The 20,752-nt window shown below is 42.7% G+C and overlaps 1 protein-coding gene across 6 annotated transcripts in view; it reads left to right on the top strand.

The window, feature by feature from the left end:
- Positions 1–329: 329 nt before the first annotated feature.
- Positions 330–20,752, top strand: part of SLC35A3 (solute carrier family 35 member A3) — a 35,670-nt gene continuing 15,247 nt past the window's right edge. Inside the window, exons 1-5 of one of the 6 annotated variants that reach the window (XM_061633808.1) lie at positions 509–572; positions 11,575–11,682; positions 15,370–15,574; positions 19,494–19,648; positions 19,748–19,870. In XM_061633808.1, coding sequence (XP_061489792.1) covers positions 15,388–15,574; positions 19,494–19,648; positions 19,748–19,870 — 465 coding nt within the window. In that variant the 5' untranslated portion in view covers positions 509–572; positions 11,575–11,682; positions 15,370–15,387. The other 5 variants (XM_061633810.1, XM_061633805.1, XM_061633807.1 and 2 more) reach the window with 5 other exon arrangements.

The raw sequence follows: 20,752 nt of genomic DNA on the forward strand, positions 1-20,752 counted from the left end.
AATGTCTCAAGAATATGTACTGTATTTGTACGGATTAATGAAGTGCTAGTGAATGAGGTAGACCTGTCTTCTGCTACCACACTGAAGTTGGTTCCTAGTTCCCAGTTCCTTATTTGTTTGAAAGTTCAAAACACATGTTCAGAGACATGTTAACTCTGGCTTGAAGTTGCTGTAGCTGTCAATTTTTCTTCTCTTTTAGTGTTTTGAACTTTCAAGCAAATAACTGGGGACTAGGAACCAATCAGTGTAGTTCTTCTGCTCACTCTGTGGACCCAATATTTTCCCTTGGGGTTTTGCCCTTTTCCTCAACCTCTCTTTCAGTTCCCTGTCGCCGGCCAGGGATGAGAATGCTGCGTCTGTCGCTCCTGCCACGGGCCGTCCTTTTTAGCCTCTGCTAAGCTTCGTCTGCCTGAAATGCAACGACCAGAATTAAGAAGAGTGCAGTAGTAGCAAAAACCGAAACCGGATGGGAACCGAGCGGGTGGAGCCGTGGCTGCAGCCGGCGTGTTATCGGGGCGGGACCGGGGAAGAGGCACCCGGAAGGGAAGAGCGCCAGGCTCCCAGCGCGGCAGGTGAGAATGGGAAGGGAAGACCTGGGCGGGCTGAGTGGGAATAGAAAGAAGGGCAGCTCCAGGGAGAGGGAGATGAGGGGACGGAGGCGGCTGGAAACCATGAAAGACAGTGGGAGTTCTTGTTGGAGTCACCTAGAAACAGAGAAGCTGAGGTGGGAATTCGATGTAGCTTGGGCAACGAGAGCCGGCGCAAGAGGAAATGTGAAAGGGAGTCTTGGCGGGGCTTCGTTTGAGCCAGTTCTCAGTGGAATTCTATTTTCATTCCTGTGGGCTTAGTCCCTACGAAGCAAACCTAATGTAGAGAGTGTATCTGAGCATGTGCAGAGTGCCGTTCCATCTCTTTCAAGTAACCACAGCAATGCTTTCGGTACGTTTGGGATTGTGATAAGGATTGCCGGTTTAGAGGAAGTAGCCTTGTGTGGCAGGCTGAACTCCCGAACCCGTTTTAGATTTTCAAGGTTCTCTGCGTGATGATTTGTGATGTGATGATAAAAGAAAGTGTGTGTTCTTTGAGCATGTGCAGAGAGCCGTTTCCTTCGCCTTAGTAACGACAGCGGCTTCTGCATATCTGAAACCAAGGATCGGGGTTTTCAGGCCAAGATGGGCTTGAGCCTCTCTACACCTCTCGTTTTAAAAATGTCTGGTGCTAAGCGAAGCAACCTGTCGTCAAGGAGCAACACTAGAAAGCTGCCCTAACCGCTTGTTATATCAACTCTTGAAAAATTAAAGGACAGCTTTGTGCATGAAAAGATACACCATTCCATTTCTTTGTATCTCCACTCCTGACAAATAAGTTGCGGTTTGTTGGTGAGCTGAATGTGAAGGACTATTTAAAAACAAATGCATTGTAGTTGTCAGTGAGGGATTTGGACAGTAAAATGGCCAGGATTCCAGTATCTTGTACTTTGGCAAGCGAGAAGTAAAGGGAGATGGTACATGGGTCTGAGAATTTATCTATGTATTTCAAAAATCTTAATGATTTTTTTTTATAAATGAATGTCAGTTCTCTGTTGCAAATCTGGGGTATGTAGCCCAGAAATGTAGGTAGGAAGGAAGCTGTAGTGGGGTTTGAGGAAGTTTAAAGGATAAGACTGGGAAAGGTGCAGTGAAAAAGAGCTATCATTCCATGCATAAACAGCAACATGAAAAAGGCACAAAGAGCAGAAACTCCCAAAATTGCTTCAGTTGCCCGGACATAGGGATTAATGGCAAGTTTGTGCCAAATCTTGGAAGAAGTTGTGCAGTGCAGTCCTATGCATGTCTACTCAGAAGTAAGCCCCATAAAGTTCAGAGAGATTTACTCTCAGGTAAGCGTGTAAAGGATTGCAGCCTTAAGTTACTATGTGTTCTTTACCAGCTGGGGCCAATTACTACGTTATACAAGAGAAAACTAAGTGATATTTACACAATGAAAACAGTGTATGCGCTATTTATTAATAAAGAGAGAAACTTAATTCCACGTACTTTGGCATTTAACGTTGGCACAGAGAGTTGGACACAGGAACTTGTCAGTCAATATAAAACTATTGCATCATTTTGTTTGCGCAGCAACTATGAATCAGCCAGTAATAATAATCAGAGGCCCAGAATTTCCTGTGTACTGTTATTCTGTTGCCCCCCACCTTCCTTGGTACCTAAATGGCAGTCATCTAATGATTCCTTTGTATATCGTGTTACAGACTTTCCGTATTTTGCTGAATGGGTGGGGAAGAACAGAGGAGACAATGAAGAAATATCTGTGACTATACCTTAAATGCTATAGCTCCCGAATCACTTGCTTTACAGGCTATAGCCTGACTCTTTTTATTGCCTCTTAAAAAGATTTTCTAATGCAATTATTTGGTAAACTTTCTGGAAATGTTTCTCAGCCCTCCCAGATAAATGAAATTTGGAGGTGGGAAGTGAATGTGGAAGGTATCTGTACAAAACCAATATGGTACAGATGGTGTACATGGTTCTCCTCCCTCTCAATTTTATCCTCACAACAACCCTGTGAGGTAGATTATGCTGAGAGACTGTGACTAGCCCAGGGTGAAGCTTTATGGCTGAGTGGGGATTTGAACTCTGATCTCCCAGGCCCTAGTCCAACACTGTAACTATGACGCTAGGTAATAGCAGTGATTCCTGAGCTGGGAAGTCTTTGCATACAGTTGATATTGCTTACCAATAGGTAAGTCTATCAGTGGGGAATTTCAGCTGATGTAGGTGGGGCCTAGTCAAAGCTGCAGTCAGCCCTGATTAAGCCAATCATACAAGGTGGGCAACACATGCACTACACTCCCAACATTTTTACGTTTAGGGTTTCTTTTATAATCTGAGTCATCTGAGTTCCAGTTTTAATTTCTAACCTCACTATCCCTTATGCATGCCTACTCGGAAATCAGTTCTATTAAATTCAATGGGGCTAACCCTGCGTGTGTTAGTAAGTTCCTTGGCTAACGTTCCATTCCCAGTTGTTTCTGCAAATAGGAGTATTTCCTTGAAACCCGAACCCACTACTTTTTGTCTCCACTCCCCCCCCACCCCGGCAGCATTGGTAAAATATTTCTTGCCTTATTTTTTATTATTATTTATTTTCTATCCCGCCTTTTGGCCAAAAGGCCCTCAAGGTGGCTTACAAAAAATAAACACAAATATAGAAATCAATATATCAATAAAAACAGTACAATTTACAAAAATTAAATAACAAGGCAATAGCATTATTAAAAAGCAACAATAACAACTTTTAATGAAAATACAACAAATCACACTTTCCTAATAAATTCCTAACAATTAGACAATATCTACTAGTTCTTACATCAGTATGTTGACATCAAAACATGATACTACTGAGGTGTCCTGCTGGTACTGCATCTGCCAGTCCTTATGTTTATTATTTTTGATAAGTCCTTATTTGTGAGAAACTTATATATATATATATATATATATATATATATATATATATATATATAAAATAAAAAATACTGTTTAATATAACAAAACTACCACATTCTCTGCTGAAATAGTTGTAAGCAAAACATTTGTTATTTTGGCCTTTCTTTTGTAGTAATCTATATTTTGAGTTTTCTCTAGAACTCATTGGAGTGCTGAAAAAGGGAATGCATAGGGCAGATTTCAGTGATGGGCACCAAGGATACCAGCATTGTGTTTAATATTTAGCATTTATAAATTGCTTTGTGGAATTGGATCTAATCTGCTCTGAAGATCTTTAGTCTCAGATTTCTTATCTAGAGGAAACAGGATTTTTAGAAAACCAGTTGCACTTAACAGTATGTATAAACAGTGGGCGGGTTATTGTTTCAGTGGAACATGTAGAGTATTGCAGGTTGCACTATTTATGACATGTCATTTGCCTTAAATACAGTGAAGTGCAGCATAGTATTAATGCTTTTCTATGTGCAAGTTAGTTACTGCCATATGTGGAATTAGCCTTTTCAAGTTGCCTCTTAACTGGAGAAATATTTTCTCGACAAGAAAATGAATTTGTTTTGCATAAACTATGACGTTTGGTGTTTGCTGAAGAAGAATGCTAGCAAGAAAAACTGGCATACAGCAATCTGATTTTACAAGAAAGTACTTCTGAGACTGCTGGGAAACAAAACGTTGCATGGAAGAAACTTATCAATTCATTCCTCATGGGTAGTTCTTTGCCAGCAAGGTTGACTGAATAATTTTATGCTCTTAATATTTCAGTATTGGAAATGGCACCTAACGGAGAAAATATTATACCTGAAGTTAGTATATACCTGTGATGCTTTCTTTTCTTTTTTAACAGTATTCTAATCCATATGTTTTGAGAGAGTTTTTTTAGAAAGGACATAGTGCTGAATATGTTTGTGACTTTCTTGTTGGCTGAACTCTTAGAACGGGTTGGAATCCAAAGAGCAACCTCTGGTATGCTAAAGAAGCTGGATACGTCAAGGGCATTTTTGCCTCTCTTTCTCCACCCCTACTCCTTTGAACAATAGACCTCTATGCCATAGTACAAACTGCTTTTGAAAAACCCCTTAGTTTCAAAAGTGGTTTGCCATGTGGCATAGTGGTTTTTCTGTAGGATGTTGTTCAATATATCGTTAGATGTTTTTATTCTGGGAGAAAATATCAGATTAAATATGTTGGTGTGTAAACTTTTTATCTCTCAGTTTGCCTCTGCATTCTTTGAGTACATCTTTTCAGAAGTTTAACATGATAGATGTAAGACTTTATGCCTTATATTCTGGGCTTAGAGTTTCTGTTATAATAATATGATAAAACAAATAATGCATGGACACTAATGTTCATTTTGGTTTGCACACGTACAAGATGGCTGTATGGGGGTATCTAATAGTTAAATGCTTTTGGTTTGAAATTTGTGGGGGAGGGAACACATTAGTGTTTGTTGTAAAAATGGACAAAGAGAAGGGTCATTGTTGGATAGTTCAGCATAAAAGCTGTAAAACTTGTCATTCAGGAGAAACTATCATCCATCTGGCCTTGGGCAATATATTTATTAGGCAATAGTTGGCAGTTGATGAGTTAAGGTAGCTCATGAGAAGTAACTTAGATAGGCATTTCTTACTGGCTTATATTTTGTTCAAATGTTATGTACAAAAATCAAATGCACTGCGGACAGAGAAACTGATCGTGCAGGACCCTAGGAACAGTTAGACATGTCCATCCACTACCAGTTTTGCCATTTGGGCAAAATTGAGACTGCTGGTTGGTGTGGAATATGTCCATCTTTGCAAAAGTGATGCAAGAATTCTTTTATGACTTTCCCCATCCCAGTGTCTCAGGAAGGCTTATAATATTTCTACTCTTTCTTCCCCTGGTCTTATTTCTTTCTTCTCCCTACAGCTATTTCTCCTAATCCTTGAACAGTTTTAAGAAACCACACAATTACCAACGAACTATTCTCGTTCTCTTTTGTCCTATTCAGATTAACAATTCCACATGTAAACTTCCATATGCAGTTCATACAGTCTCATGTCATAACTCTTCCCAGAGCTTATCCTCTTTCAGTTGATGCTAAGTCAAGGCTGGGTCTTTGCAGCCATTTCTAAACTATCATTTTCTTCTTCTAAAACAAACTGAAGAAGATGAGGATATGAGGACTAGGCATCAATTGTTCTCTTAAATATGGTATCATCAGCAGTGGTTCCTTACTGTAAAGAAAATGTGAATTTGATCACATACCCAATGGAAAGTTACCTAACTGTAGTCTTCCCTCCTCCTTTTAGCCTCAGTGGCAGCTATCGGTTTGTAGTGTAGTGTGAGGAAGTGGCCACATCTTAGATTTCATCTCTTGGCCACAGGCAAGGATACCAAAGGAAGAGGCTATCCAGCTTCCCTGCCTGATTTACCAGGTAACGGGGACTTGTTGGGGAGGGAGAGAGCAATTCAAGAATTGAAAGAGAAACTGCAGAGTAGAGCAAGCATCCAGTGTTTTCATGCCTTAAATTTCTGTTCTCCGAACCAATTCACACAAGAGAGGTCAAGGGGTGACCATCTTCTCAGGCACTCTCCTAACTCCATCAGGTGGCACCTCTTTCTTCTCACTGTTCGTAAGGGGCCGTAAGAGAGCCCGTACACCAAGGAAAGAGGCCATGGCTTAGAGGAACTTTTTGGTGAGAAAGTCTTCATCCCATCATCTGGAGCTGCTTTTACAGGCCTACTTCTGTTCCGCTGTGCAACAATGGAAGCAAAAGAGCCACGAAAGCACCGCTCCAGGTTCTTTTCCTTCCTGTCCCATGGCAGAGAAGGAGCAGGCTGAAAAAGCAGGTGGTGGTCTAGCTTCCATGTCAGACTTCAGCCATCACAAAATGGCTTCCAGCATCGACAATCAGAAAGCATTGAAGGTTTTGTCAGTAATTACCCAGAAGTGCTCAGTGAGGTTTTCCTGCTTTCCTGCCTTTTTAAAAAAATGTCAGCACTATTGCTAGCAGTGTTGAAGCTCTTGCCAGCTCCCTCCACCCCTCCCCCTCAATACTTCATGGAGGCAGAGCAGGTGCATAGGACCAAAAGGACACCTCTCAGCCGTCTCTCTTTTTCTGAGCAGCTCTCGCTTCCCCTTTTGAGGTGCAGCGCTAGAGTATGACAAAAGCCAAGTGGGGAACATTGAGGTGTAGCCTGTAAGCAACCCACGCAATGGAGAAGGATCGCAGGTCATCTCCCACGTCTCCTGAGCAAGACGCTTCCCCTACCAGTTATGAGGTAAATAGTGTAGTAAGCGCCAAGTGGCATTACTGAGGCCTTGCGGTTCAGGTGTGAATAAAATGGAGAGGGATGGCAGCTCCCATTGTCCCTTCTCTCTTGAGCAACTGCCTGCCATCCCCCTTCTGAAAGACAACAACCATTACCTCTGATGTTGCCCAGGAGACAAGGCACATGTTGGAAACAGACCCAACAACTTTAGGGGCATGACTGAAAAATCCACAGGCAAGGGTTTGCCTCCATATTCAAGAGTTGCTCTTTCCACTCTGCATTTTTTTCCATGAAAGCTTTATAGAGGAGTTAGTATGCAGTAAGCCTCCCGACAAGCTTATAAAGTCACCTGCAACTCCCTCCCCACCAGTTTCCTGAAAATAGGCCTCTCTGTTCATATAACAGAAGCCTAGTGAATGCCTGATCTTTTGACCAAGTACTGTATAGGTCTGACAAAAGAGGAAATGTTGCCCTGTAAAAATGTGCAAAGCAAAAGCAGTGAAGGAGAATTTTTCTGCCCGCTTCTTGTCAGACATGTCATTAAAGAGAGACTCTCAATCCCAAAGGCCCCAGAAGACATTCTTGAGGAGAAAAGTTTTAACAAGATGTTGCTTGGGGCTGGGAGGGTTTAAAGGTTTAGGAACAGAATTGCAAAGGCTAATCACAATTCCCAGCTTCCTAGCAATTATCTTTATTATTATTATTTGATAAATTTGAGAAACTGATTTGCTCAGTAACTCTTGCCATGGGCCTGATTTCACAACATGATTAGCAATCATTTCATGTGTTGTAAAAAATTTAAATACCAGGCCCCCGGAGGTGGGGGTGAGGTGGTTATCAAGATCACAGTGGAGAGAAATTAAGTCTTCCCTCCTCAGCCACAATCTTAGTGAAATTAATCCTCCCTCCTGGCACATTAGGGGGGAAAAGCCTCCTATTGGCGCTAATGGGATTTCCCCCCTGTTAATGCTAGTTGCCAAGATGGGTTTGTATATGTGTGTGTGTTTCACAGAGATTGCAGTAGGGGAGGGAAGGCCTAAACCTCACCTCCACATGCTGTGATCTTGTTAAGTCCCGTCCCCCCCCCCCCCGTTCCTTCTTTAAAATACATGACTGATTGCTGTTCACATTGTTGGTGTCACATGTCATTAGGCCTTCAGAAATATTTTTAAGCTGGATATTTCCCTTAAAGAGTTTGAGAGACTTTGGCTGTATAACTAACGTTTCTTGGCTGTCTCTCATATCACTTTTTCCCAGGCTAAGGTCTGCAGAAACAAAGTCATTCTGGAAATAAGGGAGTGTACATATTGCATAAAGTAGATAATATGTCCAAAAGCAACCCACACATTAGCAAATGCTCCTCATCCTTCACAAGAAAAATGGGGGGAGACCCCCTGCTACAGAATCTACAGTTTGCAAATACCTTTATTAGGTATTAAGACCAACCAAAATGTCACATATTTTGGCAACCTTGTGAGTTCTCTAGAACTCTTAATCAGGCAAGATAAAGCAGGGGTGGTAGAATGAGGAAAATTACAAAAATTAGGCTGATATTGTAGCTCATAATAAACTCTGTTCCAAGACGGAGATTGCAGGTTGAATAAGTCCCTCCCAGATGCTACAGATATCAGGTTACACACCTAGCATCTTGGGATAAAGAAGCAATGGCTGCTTTCAATGTTTGGGAAAATAAATCCTGGTTTGTAACCCAGATCTGTCCTATACCTTAAATGAAACAATGATGTTCCAGGGTAGACAAAAAGCAGAAGCAAAGAAAAACGTGGCATTCTTTATCATGGGTAAACCAGGGTTAATTTTGTATAGTGACCTGGGTAAAAGAGTAAAGTGAAGCAAAATACCCAGTGACTGAAGTATGTGTAACCCTCAAAATGCAAAATGTTTGATAGAATCCTCATGGTTGGCAAAAATGAAATTTGGATGTTGGACAGGTATCCCCGTAGAAATAGTATCCTATTTTCCTACAAGCCTAAAATAAACTAGTTCCACAGGTTACTGGATATGTTTCTTCTCATTTTATCTTATCCTATTTCATCTAGGGAAAATAGGGAAAGGTGCACACTGAGTATTGCCTTGAGCTTCTCTTTGGATACGCCTGAGAGATGATTGTTTTTCAATTAATCCCACATCTCGGAAGGCACATGCCAAAATTCACAATTTCTAGAAGCCTTTGTGGTATATGTTACTAAACCTATCAGTTCTTAGAGCATATTTCTGTTCGTGGGACCACTGTCCACTTACTAGGGAAGTGGTTGCCTGTAATTTTGGGGGGGCACACTAACCCTCTTAAATAGGGTTGCCATATTGCCTGGTTAGCCAGGTTTTACCCGCATTCTAGCCATGCTACCCAGTGCCCTTTTAGCCCCTTAGGTGGCCTGGATTCCCAGCTTTCATTTTTTTAAAAAGCAAGTCTCTAGCCCTTGTGGAACCAGAGATACAAGGCAAAATATGGAGGTAGTTTTCTGCCCATTTTGTGAGAAATCAGCCTATTCTGCCTTCCATTATTCTTAGCCAATGAGGGACATCCCAGCTGTTCCTGGGAAAATCAAGAATTTTAGTCTGCCTGCCTGCTGCATATGCAGAATCTAGCAGTTTAGAAAACTGCATATGCTCACTTGATCAACACATTCAACTCCACCCCTTATCCATAGACTTTCTGGTTGAGTCAGCAAGAAGTAACCTTCATCTCAATCGCCTCTGTGTCTCAGGATATGTTTCTGAAGTGGTGAATGCAATGGGAGGGTCTGCATGGCTTCACGGAGGATGAAATAAAGGGATATGAATCCACTGAACATTCCCTCCCATGAACAAGATATAAAAGCAAACCTATCTGTAGAAAAGGCTGACGTATTAGTATTTGCATTTTTCGGCCCTGCCCCCCCTCTGTTAAATGGTGCTTACTCCAAAGTAAAGTTGCACTGGAATGCAGACCCACTCACCCTGTTGGCCGGCAGAGCTTCTGTTCAGCAATTCAGAAAAGGCTAAAGACATTTTTTTATAAATATCCTTCAAAATGACTGGCAGGCATCTCCCCACCAAAGATCACCCTACTTAATTTCCTCCCCAGGAATGGATGTGAGTAAGACCAATCGGAACAGCTGCCCTGTCTAATGTTAGCACAGCTTGCCAGGTCTTTAGAATTCACTGTATATTTTATTTCAAAAGAGGTGCCGGCCCTCAACTCTCCACCAAGTTCCAGCCTTTATCATAGAAGGCTGCATTTCTCCTCTCCCTGATCTGGTATGTGAGAATCGGTGTACTAAAGACACTTCTCACATGCTCAGACACTACTCCCTTTCGATAAGATGACTGACTGAACTGATAATATTGAAACCTTTATTTCTATCTGCGTTAGAAGTAGCAGCGTGTTCATTTCACATTTCTTGATTGTTGGTACATACAATCTCTCAGTCACAATATTGCTTTTAATTTATGTTTTGCTGGCTTTTTGTTTTACGATGGATTTTTATCTTGCTGCATTTACTTGTTTTTGTTTGTTTCTGTTTTGTGTTTTATTATGTTTTATATTGTTTTATTTTTATTGTTTTTATTATGTTTGTAAGCTGCCCTGAGTTCTGTTTTTAACTGAGGAAGGGCAGGATTTAAATCCTCTTACAAATAAATATTCCACAGTGTTGGAAACTAGGTTCTATCTAGGCATTTAAGGCTGAAAATATAAGGCTCTTTTAAAGATTCCTCACACCTTCCCCCAGGTTTGGTGGTAATTACTTAGCACAAAAACAAAACAACTGGACAATGCAACCATTAATATGCTTCATTTGCATAATTACCAAATATTTACATAATATGCAAAGTAGCCTGCCTGGATTTGTGGGACTGGAATACGGCAACCCTACTCTTACAGGACATGTAGGCCAAGGTAGCATTTGGCAGAGTAGTATATATAGGTTTTTGAACTGTTGGTTAGGGAACCCACCCTGGAGTTGACATTGCTTTTGTACATCCCAACTGTGACAAGGTAACTGCCTCTCCCTGGCACCTTGCGGGGGGAGGGGGGAAGGGAAATGTTGGCTATCTATAAATTCCTATTCTTGGAATTATGGAGGGAGGCAGTTGTCCCATCCTTTTTTGGGGGTCATGCAGCTTAATTCTGAGATTTGGTAAATTGTAAAGTTACAACTCACAGAAATATCCAAGTATTTTGTTATAGAAATGGATTGTGTTCAATAAGTTTCATATGACTAAAGGGCTTTAGCTATTCAGGCTTGGTCTGGGTACCCCCCCCCCCATCGTAGCAATTTTACTTGGCTTATAATCCAGGTGTGGGGAACCTTTGGCTCTCCAGATGTTGCTGAACTACAATTTCTTTTTACAATTGCTTTTTTAAAATGTGTTTTTAAATTTGTATATTCATTTTTAACGTTTTTTTAATTGTTGTAAACTGCCCAGAGAGCTTCGGCTATGGGGCGGTATACAAATGCCATAAATAAATAAATAAATTTCTATCAGCCCCAACAAGCATGGCCAATCTGTGTGAGTTTCTGCAAGACCTGCTCCCTGCATTTCTGGCTGATTTCCACCTGGCCTGGAAGGGCGGGGCCCTGTCTCTCTCCAGCTACAAAAGCAGCAACTGCTGAAGGGGCCAGAGACCGTGTGTGTGTATGTGTGTGTGAACCTGCTGCTCGGGATGTCTATAGACTACTGGGGTTTTGTTTAGTATTATATGTTATATTTTACTCTATGTTATATTTTAGTCTATGTATGCCGCCTAGAGTGGCCGTTAATTCGGCCAGATAGGCGGCCTAGAAATAAAATTATATTATTATTATTATTATTGTAGTTCTGCAACATCTGGAGGGCCAAAGGTTCCCCACATCTGCTGTACGCCAACAGGTGGTAAAATCCCAGATGTGACAACTGCCTTCCCCTGCCAATAATTAGAATTAAGGTAAACAAAATTTTCATTTGTCACCCATGAGAGGGGAAGCCACTTCTAAGATGCCCGCTGTAAAATGTGTGCGTCATTGATTTAAAAAGTGCTTGTTCCTTTCAGAGCTATTGTTTTTTACTTGTATGCAACTATATGCAGATTGAATGAATAATGTAACCAGTTTAAAACTCATGAGATTAATCAACTGAATTTTCTTGGATTGGGTGATAGCTCTACAGTTAATCCAAATTCTGATTCCAGTTTCTTTCATTTAGTGACAATTGTTACAGTAGGTTTACTCTACTGCATTTAGCTGATAAATCTCAAGACACTGACCAGGGGAACAACACATCCTCTAAGTTTACGTTTGGATAGAGTTTCCATGGCCCCAATCCAGCTCTGACAATTTGCATATTTTATTTGTGTGTTAATGGCACAATATCTCTCATGCAAACCTAGTAAAGTCTACCGTTTGGGGAAAAAAGTATGTTCCAATTAGGATGGAACTACATGTGACGATGGCAGATTCAAATACATAGTCGTAAAGCTGTATTTGTAGTGTGTGTGGATGATTTTCAGTGGGAAAGGAAGGGCACTGAATGTTTTCTATTGTCCCCCCTCCCCCACAACCTGTCTCCCAACCACTTTTATCTCATCCAGCCTCTGAGACTGTAAAGGAGCTCAGCTGGAGGGAAAGAAGCTTGGGGACAGTGGTTGGGAAGGGGAGATTCACCCTCTCATCCATCACTTTACCCTATTTGTTGGCGACTCACATTTGAAGACATAGATCTGTTGCAATCCTGTGTACTTTTATTCTTCAAGCATGGAAGAATATCAGCCAGCCCTTGAAAAATGATGAAATTCTAAGGAGTGAAAAAGAGTAGGTTGGAGTTTCTCAATTCTGTCTTTCTGACTTTTTATCAGTTTTTGCTGTCACATTTTCAAACTTTATTTGCACTGAAAAGGGTTAAAATTAGCTTTAAAATGCTGAAATTTCCAGGATCCTTAAAAGACTGGGCTTTCTTCAAGTGTCTGGAGCTTATTGCTCTTGTAGGGCACTAGTTCTTGGATTTTTGGCACACTGTGGCCTGGATAACATAGAGGGGAGGGGGGTATATGGATTAGCTGAAGAGTTACAGTAGGGCCCCGTTTTACGGCGCTTCGCTTTACAGCGCTTCGTTTATGCGGCGTTTTTAAATTGTAACCCTGTCCCATATTTGCAGCGCTTGTTCCATTTTTGCGGTGATTTCCAGTCATACCGCAAAGACGCAATTGATGGTGCCCGACGCTCTAAGCGCGTCATCAGAGCGTTCCTCCCACAGTTCGGCTGATGGGAGTTGTAGTTAAAGGAAGGAACAGCGTGCGAACGAACAGGCAGGGGGGTGTGAGTGGTGGGGGGAAAGCGAGGGAGGCTTGGGAGGGCTGGCAAGTGTTTAAACGAGGAGGAGGCGGCAAACTGGCATGCGAGGAAGGCAGCGGAGAACAGCATGCGAACGAACAGGCAGGGGGGTGTGAGTGGGGGGGGAAGCAAGGGAGGCTTGGGAGGGCTGGCGAGTGCTTAAATGAGGAGGCGGCAGCAAACAGCCATACGAGAAAGGCGATCGATCAGCTGTTGTGGGAGGAGCTCCCGCACTACAGCTGATTGATGTTCCGCTTTACGGCGCTTTTCGCTTTATGGCGGTGGTCTGGTCCCTAACCCGCTATAAGCGGGGCCCTACTGTATAGAAAATGTTGCGATTTGAAACAGGTTGCTTTACAGCTTCAAACCTGTACTCTGCTAAACTGTGGGGCCGTAAGCCCTGTATCCTTAAAATGCTTAGGTGAGGTGCCATAGCTCAATGATAAGAGTGTATGTTTTGCATGCAGAATGTCTCATGTTCAAACTTGGCAGCTGTCATGGCCCCATCAGAGGACTCCTCAGATGAGGACGACTCGGGAGTAACAGCAGCAGACCCAGGAGCAGCAGACTCAGAAGGAGACATGGAGGAGCCTCCTGAGAATCCAGCTCCTTCTCCCCCTCAGCTGCAGAGCACCCCAGATACAGCAGAGTCCCTGCAGCCAGACACAGACAGTGAACAGGATACTCCCCCCTCACCTGCAGAACGTAGACAGCAGAAGGTCAGGCAGAAGAGAGGCAGGCCTGTCTCCTTAAGGCCCAAACGCTGAGGACTCACACCTGCTGTCAACCCTGCTCTTTATAAGGCACACCTTGGCTGCAGCTTGTTGCTGACTGCAACGTCAGGCGTGGCTTGTGTGTTCCTAGTTTCCTGGCACCCTCTTTCGGACTGACCCCTTGGCACTTGATCCCGGACCTCTACTGACCTCACTTCTGGACTCCTGACTCGGCAAGTACGCTTCGGACAAGCCTGGCCCTTATCAGCTCCCCTCCTCCTAGACCTGGCAGATTTATGACCAGACTGCCGGCTAAGGACTTTGCTTCCCTGCCAACCACCCAGGAATTTCCAGCCCCCCACCGGCACTGCTGATGCGGTGTAGAGCTGACAGCAGCAGAGCTTGGAAAGACCTCTGCCACAGACTTTGGAGAACCATTGGCAGTATAATATTACTGACTCTGATGGACCAGTAATCTGACAAGGCAGCTTCATAGGTTCCTAGGGAAGCCAGGAGAACCTGTGGCCCTCCAGATGTTTTACTACAACTCCCATCAACCCAGCCAGAATAGCCAGTAGTGAAGGATGATGGGAGCTCTAATCAAACAACAACTTGAGGGCCAGAGGTTCCTTATCCCTGATTTATCCCTTCCTATTCAGTGATTCTTCTAAGCCTTATGCCCTTTTCTATACGTTCCCTAGTTGCAGAACTCTCCCCTGGATGTTAATTTGGCCCCCTTTCATTTTAACTTCCACCATGAGGTAAAGACTATTTTGTTCAGGCAGGCTTTCTGTTAGTGTTGGTATTTTAAGCTGACACTTTTAATTATCTGATATGCTGCCCCTGTGTTTTGGCTTCTGATTGTTTTATTGTATTTTGAATGTTGTTAGCTACACTGAGCAGTACTCTAGTAAGCGGAAAGTTAGTATATAAATAAATGTCACCCATCTCGTTAATTTGTGCAATAAACATAACCTGTGCTCCCCTCTCTAGTAACATGGGATGCTGGATTTTTCTAACTGTAGATACTAATTTTTGGTTGTCAGTGTGTGGCGTAGTGGTTAGAGTGTTGGACTATGACCTGGGAGACCAGGGTTCAAATCCCCACACAGCCATGAAGCTCACTGGGTGACCTTGGGACAGTCACTGCCATACCGCTTACCATGAAAACCCTATTCATAGGGTCGCCATAAGTCTCAATCGACTTGAAGGCAGTCCATTTTCATTTTCCTTATAGTGGAAAGAAAGCCTTTTCTTAACTGTCTTCAAAATGCTTCCTGCTGTGAGATGCTTAAAGTTTTAATTGGGTAATTGATTAGGCAGCTGAACGCAATACAACTAATAGAGTAATAGCTCTTAAAACAGCAGGCAACCAAAGAAACCAGAAACAAGTTATTGTTCCATTGCATTGGTTCAGCACTGTCACTACAGACCATTTTTTCTGCCTGTGATAAGTGTTTTCATTTAAACTGCTTTGGTTCATTGCTCCTTGTTTGCAGAGGTTTCTTTCTATAGTGAAAACTTGCTAAAAAGCTTCAACACAGTTATCCCTGTTTTACATTTAATGTGTGTTTTCCTTTTTTTTTTTTCCAGGAAAGTGATAGTCAAGCAATGTCAACCAACTTAAAATACCTTTCCTTAGGGATATTGGTCTTCCAGACAACTAGTTTGGTTTTGACTATGCGTTATTCTCGGACACTGAAAGAAGAAGGACCTCGTTATTTATCTTCAACTGCAGTGGTTATTGCTGAGCTTTTAAAGATCATGGCCTGCATTTTGTTGGTTTACAAAGACAGCAGTAGGTGTCTGGTTTTTTGTTTTTTTTTTAAATCTTATCAGGAACCATTTAATATTTTGTTAGTACAGGATGGGACCTGCAAGAAAATGTTGTGTTGTATCCTCCCTACTAAATGAAGCGTTCCTGTTCAGTGTTCAAGCTAGTCATTACCTTAAACAAGAAAATTTCACCTTTCCTCCCTCCACCTGATACCATCTCCCCCAACTATGGGCTATCATGAAAGATGAGGCCAATATTATCTACAGCTTGTTCCTCGCTCCCACTCCTCCCTTGGATGGGTTCCTAGTTGCTCATCTGCTATGCCCACTGGCCTGTGTGTGTTGTTGTTTAACACCAGATTGGTATATAATAAGACCGCACTCATGCACGGATGAGGGTGCCAATTTGGTGTGCATTACCGAGACCTAGGTGGGTAAGCTGGGAGGAGATGACCTGACCCAGCTTTGCCCACCTGGATACTTGGTGGGAAGGGTTGCTGTGATCTACAGAACTTCCATCTCTGTCACTAAGAAACCACTCTGTCTTGGAGCTGGTTGTGTGGGCCTGTACCTGGTGTCAGGCCAGGGAGACAGTAAACTAGGATTGCTGCTGGTGTATTGTCTACCCTGCTGCCCAGCAGCTCTCTGACCGAGCTGGCGGAGGCTGTCTCGGCTGTGGTATTGGAGGAGCCCAGAACAATAGTCCTGGGTGATTTCAATATCCGTGCTGAAGCTGCCTCTAGTGTTCCGGTTTGGGAGTTCATGGCCTCCATGACAACCATGGGACTGTCACAAATTGTCACTGGTCTAACACAGGGTAGAGCACACTCTTGATTTGGGTTTACTCTAGATGGAGGAAAGGGTGGTCTGGAGATGGGTGACATCCCCCTCATTGTTGTGGTTAGACCGCTTCCTGGAGAAGTTTAGACTTACGGCTTCAGTCCTTCCCTGCAGGGGTGGTGGACAGATTAAGATGATCCGCACACAGAGACTAATGGAATCCAATGAATTTCTGAATGCCCTGGGGGAGTTTGCAGTAGATAGAGCAGGTGACCCTGTTGAAGCAGTTGTTATGCTGTGGACCAACGAGATACGTCAGGCTCTTAACATGGTTGTCCTTGAGCATCTTTTCCGGCATTGTGGAGACAAGTTTGCATCTTGGTACAGCAGTGAATTAAAGGCAATGAAACAGGCTGCACGACGGCTAGAGTACAAGTGGCAAAAGACCTGCTGTGAGGCTGATCGGGCATGAATAAAACATCATAATTGCCTACTGTGTGGCGGTAAGGGCGGTGAAGAAGGCCCACTTCTCTGCCTCCATCGCATCCTCAAGTAGCCATCCAGTGGAGCGTTTTAGTATTGTCAGGGGTCTGTTAACATCAACTCAAGGAAATGGAGTTTTAGACCCTTCGGAAGCCCCCTGTGAATTGTTTGCAAGGCACTTTGAGGGTAAAGTTGCTTGCCTCTATAACAGTCTTGATGCCCCATCTACATTGACTGTAGTCCCCAATGAGGTGCCCAATGCACCGTCTGCTGCAACTTCTTGGGATAATTTTCAGTTGATGCGGTTTGATGACGTTGACAAGGTGCTTGTGACAATGCATCCAACAATGTGTCCTCTCAACCCTTGTCCTTCTTGGCTTATTAAACCTTGCCGAGGAGGTATGACCAAGTGGATCCAGGGTGTGGTCAACATGTCTTTGTGAGAGGGAGTGGTCCCAGCCACCCTGAAAGAGGCGGTGATTCGACCACTCCTGAAAAAGCCCACCCTGGACCCATTGGTTTGTGATGATTCCCGCCCGGTCACAAATACTTCCTTCTTAGGGAAGGTGATTCAGAGGGTTGTGGCACAGCAATTGCAAGTATGCTTGGATGAAAGAGATTATCTTGACCAGTTCCAATATGGGTTTAGGCTTGGTTATGGGACTGAATCAGCCTTGGTTGCCCTGATAGATGACCTTTATTGGGAGAAGGACAGGGGGAGTGCGCCCCTGTCGTTCTTTCTTGATCTGTCAGCAGCTTTTGATACCATTGACCATGGTTTCTTTCTGAGCCAATGTGGTGAGATGGGTATTGGAGGCACTGCTTTACAGTGGTTCCGATCCTATCTCCAGGGTCATTTTCAGATAATAGCATTGGGCGATTGTCTTTCAGGCCCCTGGCAGTTGTGCTGTGGGGTGCCGCAGGGTACCAACTTGTCCCCCATGCTGTTTAACATCTACATGAAGCCCTTAGGAGCTTCATATAGATGTTGAAGCTCCCGGTCGTCAGGAGATTTGGGGCAAGATGTCAGCAGTAGTCTGATGATACCCAGCTCTCTTTCTCTGTAACATCTGAATTGGGAGAGGCCATGCAAGCCCTGGACTGGTGCCTGTACTCGTTAGTGGGCTGGATGAGGGCCAATAAACTGAGTCAATCCTAACAAGACAGAAGTGCTATGGGTTGGTGGTTTCTGAGTTTGGATAATTGGTCAATTGCCTGGTTTGGATGGGGTCGTACTCCCTCTGAAAGAGCAGGTTCGTAGTCTGGGGGGGTACTCCTGGATCCATCTTTGTCGCTAGAGGCCCAGATGACCTTAGTGACTAGGAGTGCCTTTTACCAGCTTCAGCTGGGAAGACAGTTGCGGCTGTTTCTGCACTGGGATAGCCTGTGGAAGGAACAGAGCTTCCCGTTGTGTATAAATGCAGATCTTATCCCTTATATACCCAGTTGATCACTGCACTCTGTAGGCGAGGGCCTCCTGCAGATACCATCTTATCAGGAGGTTTGTTATGCACAACCTAGGAAACAGACCTTTAGTGTTTTGGCACTGAACCTTTGGAATTCCGTTCCCTAAAATATTAGACAGGCACCATATCTCTTATCTTTTTGGTGCCTGTTGAAGAACTTCCTCTTTGAACAAGCCTTTTAAGTAGAGACCTTATCCATGGCTGCATCTGTGCTGGAATTTTATTTTAATATGTTTTTAAAGATGTTTTATTTTAATATGTTTTAAAGTGCTTTTAGTGTTTTTGTTTGCTGCCCTGGGCTGCTTCTGGGAGGAACAGTGGGATATAAATTTAATAAATAATAATATATAAATAAATAAATTATATTCCATGGCTCTGAGCATGCCCAGACCTCATTGGGCTGTTTTAGGGGGGAGTTTGCCCTTTAAACTTCAGGTTCCCCTGAGCATGATTATAATTTTCCTCTTGTTTCATGGTGGTCCATTTTTTGCTGCACCACTTGAGTTTGCTGTTAGAAGTTATACAATATTGTATTTTGGACACAGAAACATCAATAAGTTGGGATCCAAAGAAGGCGCATGTGGTAACGGGAGAGAAACAGCCAGCGTGTTGTCTTGATTTTGTTGCCAAAGTTCCTACTGCTGAAGAGACGAGTTAGTACATAGTCTTATGTCTTCAGCAGAAAGAACTAGATAATGCTGTACAGGCATACCCCGCTTTAACGTTCGCAATGGGACCGGAGAGTATACTTTAAGCGAAAATAAACTTTAAGTGAAGCAATTGTCTTCACTTGTACTGCACACAATCACCACTAGATGGCAGCGGCATCATGCCAATAAAGTACACGTTATTGCGAAGCGTGCAAACGTTAAGCAGGGTATGGGGACGAATGGAGCATGTACGTTATAGCGAGGCGACGTTAAGTGAAGCGGTGTTAAGCAGGGTATGCCTGTATCTTAATTGGCACAAACCTTTACATTATCACAGCTTTGTATAGTTATGCAGTAGAGAGATGTCACAGAAAACCAGCTGCTTTGGATGGACATTGACAACACTAATTTTTAACACTAACAACATTCTAATTTTGACTTAGAAATGACATGATTAAAACAAAAGCCTTAAAAAGTTCTTAGCAAAAAGTTGCTTAAAATTAATAAGCCATGCTGTAATCTATCCTTTTTTAAACTTACAAAAAATTATCTCTTTTTGCAGAGTGCAATGTACGAACTCTGAACAGAGTGTTACATGATGAAATCCTTAATAAGCCTATGGAGACACTTAAGCTTGCTATTCCTTCTGGTATTTACACACTGCAGAATAACTTACTGTATGTTGCCTTGTCAAATCTAGATGCAGCAACTTACCAGGTACTGTATGCTTTTGATTATGTGGTGCTTGTTCGTTGTTTTTTAAATTGTGCGGACAAATAATGAGTTATTTTAGTCGTCTTGATTTTGTCTTTTCAGGTCACTTACCAGTTGAAAATTCTTACCACTGCATTATTTTCTGTGTCCATGCTCAGTAAGAAATTAGGTGTGTATCAATGGCTTTCATTAGTGATTTTGATGGCTGGAGTTGCATTTGTACAGGTAAATATTAATATAAACATACTCCTGAATATTAAAAGTCAAGATTTTATTATGTTTTACTGATGGATACATGGGGTAGTATCCAACAAAGTAGTTCACCTAGCACAAGGACTTTTGGTTGCTCAACAGAACTTCCCCTCCTTCTTCTCTACGTGTGCACTCCCTAAATCTGTTTTGGGTTTTCCCCCAACCCACTGGAGCAGATTTGGGGAGGATACGGTGAAAGGAGAGGGAGGGGATGTTTTGTTGCATCCACAACTGGATACTGAAGGCCCAAAGAGGAATAAAGAAATAGAACCACAAATATAATTGCAGTCGGCTCCTTCATCCAACAGTATACCTTTCTTGATTTCTACTTGTGGTTTGTTCATCAAGTATACTTTAAGGGTGCACTGGACTTCTGACTAATTGAACAGCGATAACAAGTGGTGATACTGCAAAGCACTGCGGATGAGACATTCACATTTCTTGCGGGCATTTGTTTAATAATCTTTCTTTTGGAAGGAAACAACAGATTAAATACTATCCTAAATATAGTTCACATTTTCAAATTATGCATGCTGTTCTGGGATATGTTCCCAAGATATGGGGCATGCACCCAAATAATTGTGCCTAGTTCTTTAGGGCTGTTGGCCCCAAATCATAATTCTTCAACACTCCCAATATTGAACAATGGTTGTGGGACCTGTTGGATCAGATAGTGAACAGATAGTATTTAATAAAAGAAATAAATCTGAGAAACCCCCCAGTTCCATGACATTTTACAGAATTTTTTAGACCTTGTTGAAGATCAGATAGGACTGCTTCTCTCCCATGGTACTGATCCAGCTGAAGAACCACTGAGTAGGATTTTTTCCTCCCCCCACCTTTTTTAAAAAAAAG

The sequence above is a fragment of the Rhineura floridana genome, chromosome 6, assembly GCF_030035675.1.
Source record: "Rhineura floridana isolate rRhiFlo1 chromosome 6, rRhiFlo1.hap2, whole genome shotgun sequence".
NCBI lineage: Eukaryota > Metazoa > Chordata > Lepidosauria > Squamata > Rhineuridae > Rhineura > Rhineura floridana.